The 19633-nt window shown below is 38.6% G+C and overlaps 1 protein-coding gene and 1 long non-coding RNA gene across 3 annotated transcripts in view; one reads left to right on the top strand and one right to left on the bottom strand.

The window, feature by feature from the left end:
- The window catches only part of Dnah5 (dynein axonemal heavy chain 5), a 312016-nt gene extending 293690 nt beyond the window's left edge, over positions 1-18326 (top strand). For both annotated transcript variants that reach the window (XM_074077723.1, XM_074077724.1), the window contains 4 exons: positions 595-807; positions 5973-6125; positions 6530-6761; positions 16562-18326. In XM_074077723.1, coding sequence (XP_073933824.1) covers positions 595-807; positions 5973-6125; positions 6530-6761; positions 16562-16713 — 750 coding nt within the window. In that variant the 3' untranslated portion in view covers positions 16714-18326. The remainder of the gene's footprint in view (positions 1-594; positions 808-5972; positions 6126-6529; positions 6762-16561) is intronic.
- Positions 10464-15811, bottom strand: LOC141423942 (uncharacterized). The gene is made up of 3 exons (XR_012448708.1): positions 15701-15811; positions 14272-14450; positions 10464-10610 (listed from the first exon to the last, which is right to left on the bottom strand). It is a non-coding gene; the product is annotated as an uncharacterized lncRNA (long non-coding RNA).
- Positions 18327-19633: the final 1307 nt, after the last annotated feature.

Raw genomic sequence — 19633 nt, forward strand, 5'->3', positions numbered from 1 at the left:
TACAAAACTAAGCATAGTTCTAGACTAGAAGAGACTCTCTCCTTGGCTGAATTTGTCAGTGCCACCTTAGGATAAAGCAACTCAGCCTAGCACAATATCTGCTATATAGAAGGTTCTGTGTAAATACTTCTAGAGTGGAAATACATGGCTGGCTGGTTGGCTGGCTGGCTGGCTGGATGACTGCTTTGATGGAAAAACCTGGAAGCATTTGAACTAGAAGTCTAGTTTTTTGAGACAGCCAGCAGAATGATTAAGTGTATGTACATGGCTACCTGTGTCTATCCACACATGTGTGTGGAAGCACTCAGATTGAGAGTAAGTGAATATGTTGAGTAAGTGTATTTGCTATTTAGTTGTGATTTGCATTTAAAGTATCTCTTTAATGAACGATTGTGTGTTCTTTCCTACATGGTATGAAAATTTGGGTTGAGCATAGACCAGATATTTTCTTTATTAATTCTTCCTTTGAAAAAAACTTATTATTTATGGAATTAAAAAAAATGTTGGCCCGTTCAGAGCCTCAGACATCAGCTCCATTAAAATCATTACTAGCTCTTTAATTTTTAGCATGTGCTTTGAATGTCTTCATGGCAGGTGAAAGAGAGGCTGCAGAAGATGGGGCCTTTCCAACCAATGAACATTTTCCTCAGGCAGGAGATAGACAGAATGCAGAGGGTGCTTAGCCTTGTCCGCAGCACCCTGACTGAGCTAAAACTTGCTATCGATGGCACCATTATCATGAGTGAAAATCTGCGAGATGCATTGGATTGCATGTTTGATGCCAGAATCCCTGCTCAGTGGAGAAAAGTAAGTCTAGTCTTGCTTATATTCTGTGTAATCACTCATCATTGTGAATAGTTGTAATTGTAAGTGGAAGACACATAAGAATAATTTATTTAAATGTTTTCTTTTGCTTATGGACTAATAATCCTTTAAAAGGCCTGGATATGTAGATTGTAGGTAGGGAAGGAAATTATTTAGCATATCCATGTATCAGATGCTGTACTAAGCAATTGACACACTCAACTCATTGAAATCTTGCATCTCATTGTCCTCACTATTTAGATGAAGAACTTGAGGTTGGGAAAGTTTAAATCTTCTCTCTGATCACACTTGTAAGAAGTGAACGAAGAAGAATTTAAGCCCAAACTCTTGGACTCCAAAACCCATGATGTTAGTTTTGTAGGGGAAACTGTGCTTAGACATGTGTGACTATTAAAAGTCATGTAAAAATAAAAAAGAAAATTCCCTAGTGTGTCTGTAAATATAGTATGAAGCATATCTATCTCAAAAAAGCAAGATCGTAATGCAAAGCAAGTTTCCTGACTGGCTATCTGCAATCATGCTCAAGAGGAATGTAGTTTTAAGGAATATTTTTACTCTTGGAAAAGCAGAATTAATGCCTGAGATGTTTGTAGGTAGGGAAATGAGTGTTTTAAGGGAAGACATTTGAGAGGATAGAGCCTGAATGATACCCTTTTCTTTGTGTTGTAGTTGTGTGTGTGTGTGTGTGTGTGTGTGTGTGTGTGTGTGCCCATTTTGTAGGGAGATGTAAGTGAAATTGCTAAGGCTAACTATGCTCAAGGAAGTACTTGGAAAAAGAGTAGGGGGTGCGTCTCAGGAAATATTCTATATTTCCTGAGAACCTGTGGATCTGCCACCTGACTTCCTCGCCATCGGATCCCTGCCATCATCTGGGGGTGACTTCACATACATAGCATGAGCCCAGCAAGTCATGAGAAGACAGCTCGCTCTCCTATGCTTCTGTTTTTGAGATTTTCACTTCAATTCCACTTTATATTGCAAATGATCTGCCATACCTCAAAGTTAGAAAAAAAGAAAATTGAGATAAATGCAGGGGTAGGAAATTGAAGAGCTCACCTGTTTGTGGCCTCAAGGTATGAATGCAAACTAAAACCTGCCTGCACAGTTGTGCATTTCCTCCAGCTGTGCTCCCCTGCCTAGTAGCAGGCTTGGGAAAGGTAAATGACTGAGGTTGTCCCTTGTCAGTCACACACCAAGCAACTGCAGTGGAAGATATATTTCTTTTCTGGGATTAACACAACAAAGTCCGACTGACTGGATGAGTTAAACAACAGTTTATTTCTTCACAGTTCTGGATGCTCTGTGTCCAAGATTAAGTTGTTGGTATGGCCAAGAGAAACCCGAGAACATCTTTCTCTGCTTCATCCCACCTTTGGGTGGCCCCAGGAATTCCATGGCTTATGGCTACATTAGCCCAATCTCTGCCTCCATTTTTGCATTGTATTCCACCTGCATATATTCACATCGTGTTCCCTCCATGTTTGTCCATCTCTGCATCAAGAATTTCTTTGTTTTTTTCCTATAAGGACATTGGTAGTATTATGGCCTGTACTAGTGATTTCATTTTAACTTGATTATCTTTGTAAAGATCATATTTCTGAATAAGGTCAAGTTCTTAGATAATACAAGTTAGTACTTCAATATATTTTTTTGAGGGGACATAATTCAACCTACAACAGATGGAGAGGGAGTTAGATTGTAGAGGCTGTTTGCATTGGTAAAAGTGTAACGAATGTATGGATGGAGATAAAGTGATGGAAACAAAGAGTCAGAGACCATATTTAGGTCAAAAAACCTGTCTTTGAACAAGTAAATTAGAAATGGAGACTAAAACATGGAATTGAGATCTTGGGATTGGTGTATATTGGATTATTTTGGGACTAAACATTTAGCTCTCTTCTCTACCTGGAATCCAAAAGAAGAGGAAGACAAGGAATAGGAAGATTGGAGAATATTTGCTGATAAAGCTGAGATAAAGGACAAGTGAATTTCCTAAAATAGAACCTAGAATTAGACAGATTTGCTGAACAGTAGCACTGCACTGGACAACTTCTCCTGAAGAGACCCTTCTGCTAAGCAATAGCATGTAGGAGCAGCTGTGTGTTGCCTGCAGATATTCTAGTCTTAAAAGAAAAAGAGGAAGAGCTAGGCCTCCTAATAGGTATCTCCACCTTTCCTTCTGTTGCTGTGACTTCTCTAACCACCGGTTGTTCATATCTGAGTTAATGATACACAGTTAAGGTGCTGTCATCACAACACTTCCCCACTGCTATATGTTCTTCACAAGGCAGGTGGGTCCTCAGCTCTACAGTTACTCTGGGACCCACCTGGTAGAGGGTTTGACATTTGAGAGCTGTGCCTCTTGGGATGTATCGAAAGTCATCATAGCAGAGGGAAGAGGTAAGATAGACAAGGCATCCTGGGTCTAGTCTTCTTGGTCATGAGATGACCCAGGTCCCTTCTACTCATGGTCCATGTACTCAACTTAACCACACAGTGTACAAGGGGAACATGGCACATTTGATGAGCCTAACCTGTCTCCGAGCAGTTGCCAGTCACATCAGTTTCTTCACTGTCTTTGTGTGAGACAGTGAAGAGGTAGGGGTACCTGGACTGCTAGGTAAATGGAGCTGTCTCCCATGAAAGGAAATAAAGGAGTGGAGAAAACCTTCCTCTCCACAGGACAGTGTTTAAAGATGACAAGATTTAAAGTGTGAATGTGAGAGTAGGGGAATGAAAAGGAATGGTCAGAAGGTGCTGTAAGGATTGGAAGGTTATGAGATTTAAAAAAGTAAGATGTTAAGTAAGTAATTCACATGTCGATATTTTATAAAATGATGTGAAGTAAATAAATACCTGTATGGGTGCGAGTTTGGACTCTGGGCCAGAACAGCTGCATTCAAATAATGTTTCATCCACGCTGTGCAACCTGGGACTTGCTTGCTATGCCTTAGTTTCCCTACCTGTGAGATGGAAAAATCGCATTATGCCATTTCTAGCATTTTGTGAGGATTAAATGAGTTGATGAATGTAACATGCTCTGAACAGTATGTGGCATATGGGTAGTACTATGTAAGAGCTTGTGATTATTATTAGCAAAATCACACCAACACTAGCCCTGCCAGTATAACTCCATAACCACCACCACCACAACTGCCATTACCACCACATCTACCCCTATCACTGCACCGTTGTCACCACCAACCACTAATACCATCAGTGTTTCCTCCACCATTACCACCTGTAGTACTTCCTCACTCCCGTCATTATAACCATCCCCAATGTTGTCATCGTGGTTATTTGGGGATTGAGTGGAAGAGTAAACCAGGATCACTAAAAGGGTAGGATTACTAACAGGGAATGGTCATTAGGTGACAAAAAGCATATGGATGGCATGTGCAGATGGCATGAGACTCAAAGGAAGAGAATGATGCAAAACGAAGACCTGATGCTAAGAGTCAGAAAGGACAAGGACTTTTTCCCTCCCCTGGTTCTGTGGTATGTGAGGAAAGTTGGAGCTCACATGTTGGGAGGCCAACAAGGAAGCAGTCTCTCCTGGGGGAAACTGACTTCAGTTAAGAGAACAAGTGAAGGGAATGTTTAGGGAAGAGGTGGAGAATCTAGAGGCGTTTTCTGCTCATAGCACTGAAGACACTTAAAAGTAGAGTGGTCAGACTTGGGAGGGCAGGTGGACTGGGATCAGGCCATAATGGGGGATATACAGAGATGATAGCATATAGAGATAAAGGGGGTCCCTGGAGGCTTGGCCCTCTGCCAGTTATTTAGGTAAATATGAAGGTGACACTTGTTAGGATTAGAATTGTTAGTCTCAGAAAAGATTTGTTTGGTGCTGAGCCTCAGATGTCTCAGCTAGGACTTTTGCAGATTCTAAGGCAGTGGGTCCTGCAGGCAGGATTTAGCAGCTAGGACTACTTGTTATCTTCTCCGTCTTACTTGATCATACTTTCTAGCACCATCACATCACTTGGAAACAGAGCCAGCTTTGTCTAGAAGCTTTCAAGTCTTTCATAAATTCACTGCCAATGTCAGAGTTTTCTCTCTGATTGCCCCTTCTCATTGCCAACAACAGAGGGAGAATCTTCCAGGTCATTGGCTATTGTAAGCTCATTCCCTGCTAAAGTAGCCCACCCGGCTCTGCCAGCACCCAAGAGAAGCAGGACTGAGCTCTTTTAGTTCATATACCTATAAAGATAGAATAGAATAAGTTACTTAATTCTGAAGTGATCATTTTATTCATGTTTTTATTCTACTCAACTTATCTTTAGTCAGTGGACTCACAGTAGTTCTAGAAATGTAGGCAAATTAATTGTTGAGGTTTTTGAAATTCAATTGGTATACCTACCCAGGCTGATTACTACATTTTTTCACATGTAAAATATTGCAGTTAGAGTAGAATGTTATAATCTATGATTTGCAGATACCTACTCGTGCTGCTGCTGACATTAATGACATCCACGCCAGTTGGCATAATGGAAATTCCACAAGTGAATTCAAGGAGAAACTTAGAGGCAGTGAATGCAAATCATTTGTGGATGGTATGGGGACCTGGGTTTCTATTTTTTCTCCTTAATGAGAGGAAATGAAAGAGCATTCTAAAGGGACATACACACAAGAAAATAATTGTCATTTACCTCATTAAAATATGTAGAGAAAGGTTTCTATGATTTATTGTGTACAGAATATATTTTAAAATGTTGATTTATCTTGGTGATGCTATGAGCCTATTCATGCAAATAGAAATTGTGTTTTGTGCTTTATCCATTGAAATTGTCACTTAAAAATGTGCTAGGAGCCTGGCAAATTTACTACATAAATCAATAGGAAGATTGATGATGAATATACTGGATATATTAAATATTTTGGTGATTCTGTTAACATCAGACATCTTGACGCTCTGTGTTCATATAACGGTTAGCTGGTTCTGTCATACCTTTATATCATTGATGTGAAGGAGAAAGAACAATGTGAAAATCCGGTATGTCAAACTTCAAGGGACACTGGTGACCTGAGAACATTTTCATTGTAAAAGTGAAATTTGTGTTTCATCTTTTGTAAAGTGAGCATGCTCAGTTTAAACGGCTGATTTAATCCAAGAGCAATGAACTGCTTTAATGTTTGCACATCAGGCATCCTGGGTTTCGAGTACTCTGGGTTTCTGGTTTTCTGAGCTTCTGGAAAGAAGCAGCCAGCTTACATCTTGGATCTTCAGCGGCCGACCCCTCTGCTTCTGGATGGCAGGCTTCTTCAATCCCCAAGGGTTTTTAACTGCAGTGAAACAGGTAATAACTCTGATTTGTACTTCTGTTATTGTAACACAAGGTTTTCTTCTTTTGTCGTAGTTTGAAGGAATATAATAAGACAGAGATTGACTGTATCTGTTTGGTACTGGCAGTTACATTGTCACAGATGTAAATCAACCACTATTCCCAGGATGCTAGCTTGAATTTCAAAAGTATTTATTTCTTATTTTTGTATTTAATTTCATAGGTTTTTTTTTTAAGTACAAGTGGTTAAATTAGGACTTGAGTATTTTTTTTTATGAGTAAATCCTTTTAATTCTTTAAATACTATTCTACCACCTTTGAATTATGGTACTTGAGATCTAAACTTTCATTATGGTAAGGATTTTTCTATTAAGATAAACCTACAATTTCTCCCTTCATTCTTCTGCTGCCCCAACTAGGAAATAACTCGGGCCAACGAAGGCTGGGCTCTGGACAATATGGTGCTTTGCAATGACGTCACCAAGTGCATGAAGGACGACATTTCTTTCCCTCCCACAGAAGGTGTCTATGTCTACGGCTTATATCTTGAAGGTGCTGGTTGGGACAAAAGGAACACGAAACTCATCGAATCAAAACCGAAAGTGCTTTTTGAGTTGATGCCTGTCATAAGGATTTATGCAGAAAACAACAGTGAGTTGCCTTGCATATTCAGGGAGGGTTAGTATTATTGACGTCATAAACACGGGCTATCATTTCATTATCATGGAATAGAGATTTTACTATTGTATCACTTAACTTTATATTCACGCCCACGTTTGAGCAATACTTACTGACCTCCAGACACTTCTTGAGTGCTATTAGTTTGGCAGAAGCTCTAGATAATTCTGTCCTATAAATGTATGGCTATGTGTGGGTGCACATGAAACATTCAGCCTGGTCTGGGTCTTGAAGGATGTATAGGAGCTGGTAGGTGAGTGGTGGCAAAGAGGCTTTCTAGGCAAGACTACACGGGGCTTACATGGAAGTGGTGACTCTACCAGCTTGGAGGTTTGTAAAATACAGATTGAATTCAGGGGTGTTTGGCTTAATCCCATAGATAATGATAAAATGCTGGATTCATATTTCAGCCTATGAATGTAATATCACTTTTATGAAGTATACAACTTATTTTACTTTGACAAAATTATCAAAGCTCTATGTGCCAAGTCTAAAAATATGTAAACTTTCTCATAGCTGGCTTGATGTTTTCTGGAGGTTTTTATTGCATTTTACTTTACTAATTTCTCCTCAATAACCAGCATCTTTCAATGTTAGGAAATCCTGCTCGCTTTAGAAGCATAAGCCACAAACTCCAGAGATAGCCATGATAGTGGATCTTAAGCAAGTACAGATTTAATGATGGATGCACAAATGACTTTTCTTTAAAAAAGTAAAATGATAAAAATAATTTGTCATTAAAAGGTGATGGTGATGGTATCCCTACCCTTTGGATAAGTAGTATATTTGAAAATTTGGGACAGGGTAAAGATTTTATGAACTATAAATATTTGTATTTTAAGCAAACATTCATTAATTGCTTAATATATGTCAGCCATGAGCTTCAGTGTGAGGATAAAAAGATAATTATGAACCAGGTCCTGCCCATAGAGAATCAAGATCTAGTGAGAAAGACCATTAAGTAAATAAATAATTAAAATATAATTGGATAAGTATTATGATAGAGATAGGAGGCTTGGGGAACCTATGAGCAAAACATAACTATGGCTAGGGGATAAGGGAGATTGCTTTTGAAATGTGAACAGAAAAGTGTTTGAATGGGATTTAGAGAAAAATTTTTCTTGGCAGAAGGAAATAGTATCAGCTCACTACGCCATTCAGTGACTGTTTATCCGGCACTAATCATCTGTTGGGAGAGCAACAATGAAAAAAGACTAAGTACAACCTGTAGTCTCATGGAGCTGTCTAAAAGCAAAGGGAGGATAGGTACATGAGAAGAAAATATAGTCAGGCCTTGCTTCTTGCAGATTCTGTATTTGTGGATTCATCTACATGCTGAAGTTTGCTGTAATCCTGATATATGGTCTGAAGTCGTTCATAAACATGTGGCAAGAACCAAAATATTTGCGCTCTTCAACACGTGTTCCTAGCTGAGGTTGAACAATGGGACGCTCTGCTTCTGGTTTTAGCTGTTGTACTATAAATAAGGGTCCTTTTGTGGCTCTACTTACTGCCATATATATATTTTTTTGCATTTCTGTACTTTTCTCTGAACTACCTTTCTCCCAGTATAGTGGTTAAGGGTAATTAGTTATTTCAAACCATGGGAAGGCTGCAATATGCCTTATAGAGAAAGTGACTCTGTTGGGCAAACCTCCTTCAGGGATGAGTTACAGTGCTAGTGCCTTGAGTGCAATATTAATGAATCAAAATATGTATTAAAAAGGAGTCCTATGCCAGGTGCAGTGGTTCACATCTATAATACTAGCTACTCAGGAGGTGGTGATTGGGAAGGTTGAAGTTCAAGGCTTGCTGGGGCAAAAAGTTAGCAAAAGCCCACCAATAAAGTTAGGCATGGTTGTGCATACCTGGCTTGACATGCCAGCTACATGGGCCGCATGTAGGTTGGAAGATCGTGCTCCAGTCTGGCCCAGGCAAAAAATGAGAGACTCTACCTGAAAAGTAACTAAAGCAAAAATGGCTGGGGTGTGGGTAGAATGCCTGTCTAGCAAGTGCAAAACCCTGAGTTTGAACCCTAGTACTATTAAAAAAAGTGTTGTTAAATAGAAAACCACATAGAACAAAGTTATATATTATTTGTTTGATGAAAACATTGTGTCTAGAGGCTTGTAGGAGTATAATCTCGTATTTCTCACAGACACACAGCTCAACATCTGTTAATTCGTGTTCATGGACTCACTACGGGTCATAACTACTGTGAGTAATGAAGATCGACTGTAAGTGAACACACTGATTTCAGATTGTTCTTGTTTCTCTGAAGCAAAACACACATTCATGCTAGAACGTGAGATGACTTAGTAGTTCATTGAGAAGAGAGCATTGCATCGAATCTGAGTGACAACGGGGCTGTGCTAATACTCAGGAGAAAAAGGAAAGGCACAGAGTCATGAGGCAGCAATGAATGTGCCATGTTTGAGGAACAGAAAGAAAGTGTGTGCAGCTGGTGAAATTGATGAAAGTCAAGACTGGGGAGAGATGAAGTCCGAGAGTGAGCATGGTAGCCCATGATGCATTCAGGGCCCTAGTGGGGTGTTTGTGACTGGCAGGGGTTGAGGGTATGAAGGGCCCAGGTATGAAGGATGTGGTTGACTTTCCAATAACTCTGAAGTTGCTGAGTGAATGCTGTGACCATATTTTCCTCATGGAAGATCAGTTCTCACAGGAGACACTTAGGATGGAGAAGAGGAGGTTCTGAGAGACAGAGCCCAGGAGAGACTATTGGAACAATTTGGCAGGTCATAAAGATTTAAGGCAGCAAAAAAAGGGTGGAGCAAAAAAAGAATAAGGTAGAAATAATCTGTTGCTGGGACACAAAGAAGACCTGGGTGTCCTTTGGCTGAGAGAAGGAGGGAGAGAGTTGAGAATGGTTTCAAGGCTTTTGGGTTTTTTACCTGAATCAAGTTCAAATGAGTTGTGAGTTTGAGTGGAAGAGACCCTCTCATAGAAGGACCAAGTCCCTTAAATGCAGAGGGATGGTGTCACACAGTAGGAGCAGTTGTGACCCACCTTAATGTGGCTTCTCCTGCCACCTTGTTCCGAGTGACACATATGCACCCAGAATTGCTGTCCAAGTAGTCTAAGTAAAGATTTCTCAGACTTAAGATAGAAGCCCAACCTCTGCTCTGCCACCCCCATATTTAAGTTTAACTCACTGTTAGAAGAACATAGCCTGTCAGTTATGTGCTTCTGATCAGAGAGAAGGGAAGTAGATGAAGTTACAACTATTGATGGTTTACCATGGCCTTTTGACTCTTGAACCAAAGCCAAGGTCAGCAGGACCATGTTCTCTTGCAGAGGCTGAGAGAGAAGGAGAGGGTCCTCTGAGGACCTTGAGCGCATTGCTATGTTCTTGGATCCTAGAAAACCCACATCCCCACAGTTACCCCTGAACTCTTACTCTATTCACATGGGGAGTTTGGAGATTTTCTTAGAAGCATGAGTGCAAATCCTGTTCTCTTTGACTGGAGAACACTAAATGATTAATTTAAAAAAAAAACCAAAAACCTCTTATTTTTCTTTTTGATTTGTGGTATATGCCAAGCCTTCCCCTAGACCTTTAAGGAAAGAGTCTTTATTTTTACATCTTAGTGCTCTGCTACCAAGCTATAGCCCTAGCCCTTATTTTTTCCTATGATGATCCAGAAAGACCGTAATTCTTATTTCTATTTTATTTTCACTTTAGCAAGAAGATGCTAAGTCTCAGGAAAGGGAAGTGACTTGCATACTATTGAACAGCTTTAGTTTACTTAACTTCAGATCCAGGTTCCTTCTGTTATGCTGGCTCATTCCAATAGCATGAATCTAGGATAAAGAAGACAGGCTTATTCCAGGATATTTGGATGTCAACAGTGTTTAATGAAAAACAAAACTTCTACACGAAGGGGATTGTTCAAGCAGAAGGTGGAGATGGGGCTGAGGTTGGAAGAGAACTGACATTTATCGAGAGCATTTTATAGGTAGATTCCATACCATGTATCATGGGATCTGTGTAATTTTCTTGAGAGACTTTAGCTGATAGGGGTTATGTTAAAGGGACTGTGCATTACCTTGCTAGAGAATTAGTCAAAGGATGACAGAGAGGAGCTTGTGAAAGAGAGACACAGATAAGGAATGTGAAAGTCGCTAGTACTCTGTTTGGCACGTGGTGTTGCTCAGTATTTTTAAGGTAACTCTGAAAGGATTAATATGTCTGTTAGAGCATAGACAGATATCCTGCGTGTGGCTCTATAATGGCTGGTTCTTATGGTGGTGTCAAGTCTTGGGACAATAATTATTTTATAGAAATATTAGTCATATGTTCTTTTAGTCAAAAATAATATTTTAGACATTTTGCTTTATCATATCTTTGCCTCCAGTCATTATGTTGTGAAAATGTTTCCTTTATAAAATGAAAGAAAAATCTTTCTCACATTGAGTTAGGTATTACTTTGCTTGTGACTACACTATAAAAATCCACGGCAATTTGACATTAAACATCTCACCATGGCAGTAATACAGTAATAATTTCATAACACAGGCAACTCTTTATTATTTACGAACAGATTTTTATTGCACAGCTATGCCCACCCTGCTGGGCATTAGTCAGTGGTGATACTCATTAGCAGCAGGTAAATGAGGAAATAAAATAAGCAGAGGACATGGGGACTCAATTTAAGGTATAAAAAAAGGCAAATGAAAACTTTAGTTCTTTGTTCTTATTTTGGTTTTAATAGAAGTTGGTAGAAATTTGTTTTGTTAAATAGTTTTGTTGTTCAAATAGATGTTTGTTTAGTGATGGAAAACAAAATTCCCATTACAATTTTCCCCTATAAATTTAATTTTCCTTTAATTTTGGTAACTGAGCAGGATTATAATTGAGGTGTGGCACCATTAATGGCCAAAAGACATTTCAAGCACAGCATTTTAAAATTAAAATTCTTAAAGTTTTACATTAAATGAAAGGTAATTTCTTACTTCAAATTAATTAATGATTGAAATTTCAATATAGTACTGGTTTAATTTCACAAAGAAGACATTTGGATATTGATTTTAACTCAAAAATTTGTGTGATCTACCACCAAATTTAAAAATTCACGTTCTTCACTAGACATAATGGAAAAATTAAATTTTACTTAACTCACCAAGAAGGAAAGCTACACACATAAACACTGGGTCCACTATTCTCAAAAGAAGCCAAAAAGGGGCATATTCAGGAAAGACAGGTTCTTTACAGATTTATTACATGGACAGAATGATGCTTCTAAACCAACTTCACTGCTATGGCTGAATCATCTATCAGGAAAACAGTGATTGGAACATTTCAGGGGATGAGATGAGACTTATATGGATCTCTGGTTACTAAGAGGGTGTGAGAGGGCCTAGAGAGCCCTCTTAGTAAGCTCATGGGATTATTACCTACAAGAGAAATGCATTTCTAAGAATGTCCTATAACTAAATCTGATCCAGGACTGTGCAGATATGGGAATGGGGTAAGGAGAGTCACATAGGAGGCTGGAAGGTCTCCTCCTGACTCCTGGGCCTCATAGCAGTTAATCCACTACCAGTTTATAAACCTGAAACTCAGTCAAGGACATGGGGAACTTGAGTCTGAGAATTTGTTTTAGGGAAATGTAAGTGTATAGGTAACCTGTAGGTTCATAGGTGGAGAGAGCGAAGAAAATGGGCAAATAACATATCTTAGTATCTGTTGTATCTCAGACATTCTATTATTATATTGGACATTCACATATATTCACTTATTTAATCTTGACCACACTTTTGCAAAATTTATCATCTCCATTTTGCCGATGGTGAAGTTAACTTTTAGAGGCTTTAGGGAGTTTTCAGTGATTCTTGGCTACCTGGTGGCAAAGCTAGCATCAGACTTTGCCCATTGTGTGATGCATGCAGACCTCTGAGAATTACTATGGCTAGTGCCCTACTTAAGACTCTGCATTGCAGGATTTCCCTGGGAGCCTGGGATGAAGCTTGAGAATAAAGACTAACATCAAAATGAGGACCTCTCCCTTGCATGTTAAAATCACAAGTGAATTTTTCTCAGGTAGCTGGTGAGTTAGAGTTAGATTGTATGTATAGGGTACCTAGTGAGAGCCTTTGCCCTCTGCAGATGGAGCTCTCGCTCCTGACCCCCTTCCTCCAATGGTAGGCTTGAGTTCTCATTCCCTACTTCTAGTAAAGGACTATGATCCAGGGACCAGGATCTTTGGGTTGTTCTTCTGGGTAGAGGAACCTAGTAATTAATTAATCAAGGGGTTTTGGAGGAGTCTCAAATATGCTACAAGGTGAACTCAGGTATCTGGTTATCCCCACTTCATTTTCACATCTTCCTGCAAAGACATAGAAACACCAATGCAGAGACATCCTAAGCACTGCAGCGATTCAGAGCATCATGGGCCATGGGGTCATTCTGCCCAGTTTTGGTTCTTAGCTTGCCACTTCAACTTTGTACTATTGGATAAGTAACTGACCTCCCTGTGTTTTAGTTTTCCAATCTGTAAAGTGACTTAATAAAAGTATCTACCACAGGTGTGTTAAAAGACCTGAATGGACAATGTTGGGCACATAGTAGACACATCATAAATAATTTTATTATTAAAATTTTAAATCATATGCTTTTTATGCTTAAAAGATATGGCATATGAGAGAGCAAAGTGTCTAGTAATTTAAATGTTTTAAGCAACAAGGAGGTTAAATAAAGGAAGGATTTAAATGCTATCTAGAGACTATGTAATTGGTTACTTTGGGCACTGAAAAGAACATAAGCAATGTACACTAATGTGTGGTAAAACATAGCATAGATAAGGAAGTTACATCGATAGCAAATGAAATCTTCCTAATGTATTTTATTAAAATCTTTACGATTTTTTTTTTAATTTTATTATTCATATGTGCATACAAGGCTTGGGTCATTTCTCCCCCCTGCCCCCACCCCCTCCCTTACCACCCACTCCGCCCCCTCCCTCTACCCCCACCCCCTCAATGCCCAGCAGAAACTATTTTGCCTTTATTTCTAATTTTGTTGTAGAGAGAGTATAAACAACAATAGGAAGGAACAAGGGTTTTTGCTAGTTGAGATAAGGATAACTATACAGGGCATTGACTCTCATTGATTTCCTGTGCATGTGTGTTACCTTCTAGGTTAATTCTTTTTGATCTAACCTTTTCTCTAGTTCCTAGTCCCCTTTTCCTATTGGCCTCAGTTGCTTTTAAGGTATCTGCTTTAGTTTCTCTGCGTTAAGGGCAACAAATGCTAGCTAATTTTTTAGGTGTCTTACCTATCCTCACCCCTCCCCTGTGTGCTCTCGCTTTTATCATGTGCTCAAAGTCCAATCCCCTTGTTGTGTTTGCCCTTGATCTAATGTCCACATATGTAGAGCTCACCAGTTTTCACAACCCCTTCTCTCCGTTTCTCTCTCTGGAACCCTAAGGCTTTAAACATATGTAGCCGATTTGCTCTTCCTACCTGGCACACTTATTTCTGTCTTCAAAGCTTCTTGTTTTGAAGGATGGCTGCAGATCATCTGTTTTTGTGGTTGTTTAGTGTCTGTCAGCATTTCCACTATGAAATTATATTTTCAGTGGCTTCAAACCCTGCTGCAAAGGTTTGATGCATGCTGTGACTTGGTGTGGGCACCTTCAGTTCTGAAGCAATTAAAAGCAAATAAAACTAGATAAATATTTCAGACAATTATTTTAACTGCTTATTAAAAATACTGTCATTATTTATAATTCTAATTTATTTTGGAATTAAAATCCAAGGAGTCAAATACTTTATAAGGTATAATTATTATAATTATCCTGAGGCTCTAATGGCTTCCTTCAAGTTTTATAAAATGGTCGTTAATCAATTTTGCAGTATGAACAATTATTTATTTGTTACATGTTTACAGACTCTAGGATTTTAAATATATTGTTAGTATAGTTAGCATTCCATAGTTCATTGTCATTCACTTGATCAGAATTTTTAATAGATAGACCCAATTAGTGTTATGAGTGATGTCCTCATAGTAATTGAAAAAACTGCATCCAAACTTCAGAATTAGGTGTTATATTGTTTGAGGTTGTGTCTAGTGATTAATTTCATGGGATTAATGAACACAGAGTTTTTAAGTACTGAAAAATATTTATCTCTTTGTTGTTTGCAGAGCAGGATTTCTCAGCCTTGGTACTATTGATGCTTTGGGTCTGGATAAAACTTTGTTGTAGGATTTGTGCTTGCTTCTACCCATGACACACCGGGCAGGCCTACACTTGTGATAACCCGAAATGTCCCCAAATATTGGCAAATATCCCCCGAGGATAGAATCACTCCTGCTTAGGAATCACTACTTCAGAATATTTATTTTATATTCAAATGTATGTATTATATTATGATACTCAAATGTTTAACTTCTTCCAGTAAAAGTAATTAAATTTATAGTGAATGTTTAAAACCACATGGAACAGTAAGTTCAAACTTCTTTTGGGCCAAATATTGAGACTAACTTTTGATAATGCCTTGCTTTTGGTAATTTGTTATGAAAGTGAAGTTATTGAACAAATCACTTTGGGGAAATAAATCATTAACTCTGACATGTTAAGATTGTAGTTATAGTTCTACCTCCATGATTCAGTGCCCAGCTTGGTACACTAATCCTCCAAAGTTGTCCCCTTATATGTGATTTTATCTCAATCCTTAACCAAGAGTCAGTTTTTAAATATTGTATTGATCTTTCTGAGAAGTAAAAAGATGGATACAGACACAATTTCTGTCCTTAAAAATTTTATAATATGGAAGAGACTTAAAAATACCATACTAGTTCTAGAGCTGTTAGGAGATATGCAGAGAAAGTGCTTTGGGCAGATTGGATTTCACAAGGGGCTAATGAAGCTTAAACTGGCAGCCTACTTACAATAGAGCATCTTCCACAGCCTAATTCATGGCTGTAAAGCTTTACTGTTTTCTTCACTTGTTAAGTTTAATTCCCCACAGACCCAGATCTGTCTCTGAGCACCAGGTTTTCAAGGCTGGAGAGAACAAGTGAGTGGTTAGGCATGATTCACTAGTGAGCATCTTTGAAAGCTGGACACACTGGCTGTCTTTCATTGCATGTGTGGTTTTGGAAGCTTAATCTACTTTTTTGTTCTAAAATGGGAGAACAGAATCCAAGAGAGCAGGACTGTGCCATTTCTTTCTGCTTCCTAGCCATTTTTGGCTCTCTGCTACAATGACATTCATAACACTGGGTTTCACCAGGATACCTCTGTCCTGTGATTTAAAATGTGATGTGGTCTATGGCACAGAGTGTTGAAGATGAAATTATAAAATAATAGTAATAATAATGAAATTATATTATATGGTGCTGGATGTCTAACCAAAAGTTGCCTCTTGTGCCAAATGCCCATAGTGGTAAAGGAAGGGGGCATTGTACACAAGACTTGGCAGGAGGTCAAGGAGACTGGCTGGAGAAGAATGCCCAATTGGCAGGTGGAAAAGAGAGAGTAACACCTGGGCAGGGGTTACTGCCAAGGTCATGGGGCAAGGGGTTATGGGGCCAATCTAAGGCTTTCTTGGTGGTCTTGTCACATCCAGTGTGGTCGTGTTTGGATCACATGCAGGAACTGTGTGACATAAGAAGGAATTTCCCTCATGTTTCCCAAAGCCATCTTCCTTTGGAATGACCTTCAGAATGCCCAGGGTTGACTTTGCAGTCTCTCTGAGATGCTTAAATTAGAAACTCACCAAGTTCCTTTCTCTTATGAATTTTTTGTAGCTGTAAAAGATCCTCGGTTTTATTCCTGCCCCATCTACAAGAAGCCAGTTCGAACAGATTTGAACTACATCGCTGCTGTGGACCTCAGGACAGCCCAGGCCTCTGAACATTGGGTGCTCCGTGGGGTTGCCCTTCTCTGTGATGTCAAGTGATATGGGAGTATCCCCTACCCAAGATTTTAGAAAATGCAAGATCCAAAGCTATCGTAACCTTTATTTCTGAGTGCTGGGCAGTGTATCAATCAGGTTGCTTGTGCAATTAAGGAGCTGCCTGCTCCCTTAACCCCTCCAACTCCTTAGCTGGATGCTTAGTTACATTTTACCTGTTTCATCATTAGTGTCCAACCTCAGTGTTTTTTAAAAAAAGTTACTAAGTGATTTAAAGTTAAAACATACAACTTCCTAATAAAGTGTGGCCCTCAAATCTTCAATGATACATTTTCTTCTTGCTTCACTCTGAGGCTCTGAGGATGTACAAGGCTAAGCAGACAGCATTTCCTTTAAAGGGACAAGTCTTCTGTTGATGCTGTTCTGGTAACAACCAGGATCTCTCAGGTAACTCAGCAAGTTTGTACTGATTTTGCTTCTCTTGCCTTTTGCATTTAGGTCAGGTTATGAGGCTTATTTTCAGGTCTTCAAGCAGCCAATTAAAAAATCTTTTGAAAAATGGAAGGAAGTAGAAGAATGGGTTAAGGATGACAATAGACAACTCATGCAAGCCTATACACATGTTGAATAAAGTTCAATCTCACTTATAATTTAGCAATGAGATGCTAGAGTGCAGTGCTCTAAGCTGAAAAATTTACCAATTACTAGAGAAATGTAAATTGGCCCAACCTTTTTATAAAATAATTTCATTGAACAAAGAGAGAGAAAAATTTTCAACTGCTTAATTCTTATATTCTGTATACCAAGGAAACAATTTAGAACACTGAAAACAAATTATATAATGTTGTATTTTGTAACAGAAAAAATGAAAATGCCCTAAATGTGCAATAGTAAAGCTATGCTAAAGGAGATTAGGAGGTGTTAGCAACTATGAAACAAGACATGGAAGGTTTCATTATATGCAAGTGGCAAACATTGCATTAAGTGAAAGATACAGTTCATAAAATGTCGAGCACCATGTGATTACAAGTATAACATGAATTTGCATGTGGACAAAAATTATACCGTAATATGAAAAATAATAACAGGTATTGTAATATGATAAAGATAATAGCTTTCTTGAAAAAATGTAATGATTACAAAAAAATACAGGGAAATGATATATGTCTTAGATAAAAGTGTGGGGATTTCACAAAACTTTTATTAGCTGGGAAAATATTATCTAAGAAATTTTGCTCTTTCCTTTTATTCTGGTTATAAGTTATGAACTGTTTCGTCTATTACATATGGACTGGAAAACTTGGTCAGAATTAAGTTAGAATTGTGGTTAGTTCTAGATCTCCTTAACTGCATTTCTTTCTGTAAGAAGGGGTTAAATTTGGGGTAGGGGCTATTAGGGATAAACAGTACCAGTCCCTCTCGTTAGGCTCTGGCATGTGACTAATATCATTATTTTATGCTAATTATAATGAGAGTTAATTCTTACTAGATCATGGGATTCTTAACCCTTCTTGGATGATACTGTTTTCATTAGAACAGCTTCTTTTGGTATAGATTAATAAATCAGTTGATTTGTGAGAACTGTGATAAAACAATCATTTTATTTTGAAGAACAAATAATGAAAATATGATGTAATTAATAAAGTATTGTTAGTAAATGCCTGAATTTGAAGTGTTGGTGTTTTTTTTCAAAGGGGAGGTGATTGTATATAAGTATCCAAAAAGGCTTTTAAAACTGGATTTTTATCAAATGATTTATTTAATTTTGTAATATATACCTGTTAACATACATGTGCAAGTCTTGGAGATCTAAAGTGGCAAAAAACCACGATGGAAACAGCTAGAAGATGTTAGGGATGAATTCAGCACAGATATCTCTGAAGCAATGATGAGTCCATGTGGCCCCTTTCTGCCCAGCCACCTCTGCTCCACCGCAGCTCCTCCCACTAAGGGTGCTGGGCATTTCTCTGAATCAGTTAGGCAAGGAGAGGACCAATGGGTTGAATCTGTCAGGGGATGATTGTCTTCGATGTGGGAAAATCAACCACAAGGGATTTGGCACCATTGCAGAGTGGCAGAGCAATCTTTTTCATCTGTTTCAATACTGATTTATCAAAACTTTATTTATTTCACACCTCCTGTGTGTCAGATACTCTGCTGCACTGGTGGAACAATGGTGAAAATAACCTTGTCAAAGTGCCCACTGTCACAGCATTCACCTGAGGAGTAGGTGCAGAAATAAGCAATTATGCAGGAGTTATATATACTCTCAGCTTCGGAGGATACACCATGACATGTAGGATATATAGAAAATGCTATCAAGATTGTGAGTTAAGAAGAGATAGCATAGATAAATGGGACCTCATAAAGCTAAAAAGCTTCTGTTCATCAAAAGAAATGGTCTCTAAACTGAAGAGAACACCCACAGAGTGGGAGAAAATATTTGCCAACTATACATCAGACAAAGGACTTATAACCAGAATATATAGGGAACTTAAAAAACTAAATTCTCCCAAAATCAATAAACCAATAAAGAAATGGGCATATGAACTAAACAGAACTTTCTCAAAAGAAGAAATTCAAATGGCCAAAAAACACATGAAAAAATGCTCACCATCTCTAGCAATAAAGGAAATGCAAATTAAAACCACACTAAGATTCCACCTCACCCCTGTTAGAATAGCCATCATCAGCAACACCACCAACAACAGGTGTTGGCGAGGATGTGGGGAAAAAGGAACCCTCTTACACTGTTGGTGGGAATGTAGACTAGTACAACCACTCTGGAAAAAAATTTGGAGGCTACTTAAAAAGCTAGACATCGATCTACCATTTGATCCAGCAATACCACTCTTGGGGATATACCCAAAAGACTGTTACTCCAGAGGCACCTGCACATCCATGTTTATTGCGGCACTATTCACAATAGCCAAGTTATGGAAACAGCCAAGATGCCCCAGCACTG

This window comes from Castor canadensis, chromosome 6 (genome assembly GCF_047511655.1).
Source record: "Castor canadensis chromosome 6, mCasCan1.hap1v2, whole genome shotgun sequence".
NCBI classification, from domain to species: Eukaryota; Metazoa; Chordata; class Mammalia; order Rodentia; family Castoridae; genus Castor; species Castor canadensis.